This window comes from Numida meleagris, unplaced genomic scaffold, assembly GCF_002078875.1.
Source record: "Numida meleagris isolate 19003 breed g44 Domestic line unplaced genomic scaffold, NumMel1.0 unplaced_Scaffold524, whole genome shotgun sequence".
Lineage (NCBI taxonomy): Eukaryota > Metazoa > Chordata > Aves > Galliformes > Numididae > Numida > Numida meleagris.
The window spans coordinates 21,503-23,602 of NW_018364740.1; the positions used below are offsets into that span (position 1 = coordinate 21,503).

The following is a 2,100-nucleotide window of genomic DNA, read 5'->3' on the forward strand; positions in this document are numbered from 1 at the left end:
GCTGAAGAACGCGCGCTTGGTGAGCACCAAGGACGACGTGCACCTGTGCGTCATGTGCCTGCGCGCCATCATGAACTACCAGGTAGGGGACGGCGCCGTGTCACCGTCACCACACCGGGTACGGGGACGTCACGGTGCCATTGTCACCGCACCGGGTACGGGGAGGTCACTGCGTCACCGTGGCTGCACTGGGCATGGGGATAGCGCTGGGCCACTGTCACCATAGTGGGGTACAGGGATGTCACTGTGCCACTGTCACCATACCAGGTGCAGGGGTGGCACTGTGTCACCAGCGCTGTGTTGGGTATGGGGACATCATGGTGCCAGGTGTGGGGACATCACGGTGGCACTGTCACCACGCTGGGTCCAGGGCCATGACTGTGTCACCGTCACTGCGTTGGGTATGGGGACAGCGCTGGGTCACTGTCACCATGTGGGGTACAGGGATGGCACTGTGTCATTGTCACTGTACCGGGTATGGGGACATCACGGTGGCACTGTCACCATGCTGGGTTCAGGGCCATGACTGTGTCACCGTCACTGTGTTGGGCATGGGGACAGTGCTGTGTCACCGTCACCATACCGGGTGCAGGGGTGGCACTGTGTCACTGTGCCGGGTGTGGGGACATCGCAGTGTCACCGTCACCATAGCGGGTGCAGGGATGTCACTGTGTCACCAGCGCTGTGTTGGGTATGGGGACATCGCTGTGTCACTGTCACCATATGGGGTACAGGGATGTCATTGTGCCACTGTCACCATACCAGATACGGGGACATTGCTGTGTCACCAGCGCTGTGTTGGGTATGGGGACATCTCTGTGCTGGGTGTGGGGACATCACAGTGGCACTGTCACCATGCTGGGTCCAGGGCCATGACTGTGTCACCGTCACTGCGTTGGGTATGGGGACAGCGCTGGGCCACTGTCACCATATGGGGTACAAGGATGGCACTGTGCCACTGTCACCATACCGGGTACGGGGACATCGCTGTGTCACCAGCGCTGTGTTGGGTATGGGGACATCATGGTGCCAGGTGTGGGGACCTCACAGTGGCACTGTCACCATGCTGGGTCCAGGGCCATGACTGTGTCACCGTCGCTGCACTGGGCACGGGGACATCGCTGTGTCGCTGTCACCATGTGGGGTACAGGGATGGCACTGTGCCACTGTCACCATACCGGGTACGGGGGCATTGCTGTGTCACCAGCGCTGTGTTGGGTATGGGGACATCCCTGTGCCAGGTGTGGGGACCTCACGGTGCCACCGTCACCATAGCGGGTGCAGGGACATCACTGTGTCACTGTCACTGCACTGGGCATGGGGACAGCACTGTGACACTGTCACCATAGCGGGTGCAGGGGTGGCACTGTGTCACCAGCGCTGTGTTGGGTATGGGGACATCCCTGTGCCACTGTCACTGTGCCAGGTGTGGGGACATCACGGTGGCACTGTCACCACGCTGGGTCCAGGGCCATGACTGTGTCACCGTCACTGTGTTGGGTATGGGGACATCGCTGGGCCACTGTCACCATAGTGGGGTACAGGGATGGCACTGTGTCATTGTCACTGTACCAGGTATGGGGACATCGCTGTGTCATTGTCACTGCACCGGGCATGGGGACAGCACTGTGCCACTGTCACCATAGCGGGTGCAGGGGTGGCACTGTGTCACCAGCGCTGTGTTGGGTATGGGGACATCACAGTGCTGCTGTCACCATATGGGGTACAGGGATGTCACTGTGACAGTGTCACCGTACGGGGATGGCACTGTGTCACTGTGCCAGGTCTGGGGACAGCGCTGTCACCGTCACCGCTCCGGGTGTCACTGTGCCACCGCCGCTATATTGGGCGCAGGGAGGGGTGGCACCGTGCCACCGTCCCCTGTGCTGGGTATGGGGACATCGTGGTGTCAGTGTCACCGTACCAGGTGCAGGGGTGTCACTGTGTCACCGCGCCGGGTACGGGGACAGCGCTGCGTCACTGTCACCGTGCTTTGGGTCCAGGGACATGGCAGTGTCACCAGCGCTGTGCTGGGTATGGGGACGTCACGGGGTCAGTGTCACCATAGCAGGGACAGGGAGGTCACCGTGCCACTGTCAC

At 61.4% G+C, this 2,100-nt stretch overlaps 1 protein-coding gene across 2 annotated transcripts in view; it reads left to right on the top strand.

The window, feature by feature from the left end:
- LOC110391815 overlaps positions 1 to 2,094 on the top strand; it is a 9,107-nt gene extending 7,013 nt beyond the window's left edge. For both annotated transcript variants that reach the window (XM_021383760.1, XM_021383761.1), the window contains one exon: positions 268 to 2,094. In XM_021383760.1, the coding sequence (XP_021239435.1) occupies positions 268 to 1,349 (1,082 nt within the window). In that variant the 3' untranslated portion in view covers positions 1,350 to 2,094. The remainder of the gene's footprint in view (positions 1 to 267) is intronic.
- Positions 2,095 to 2,100: the final 6 nt, after the last annotated feature.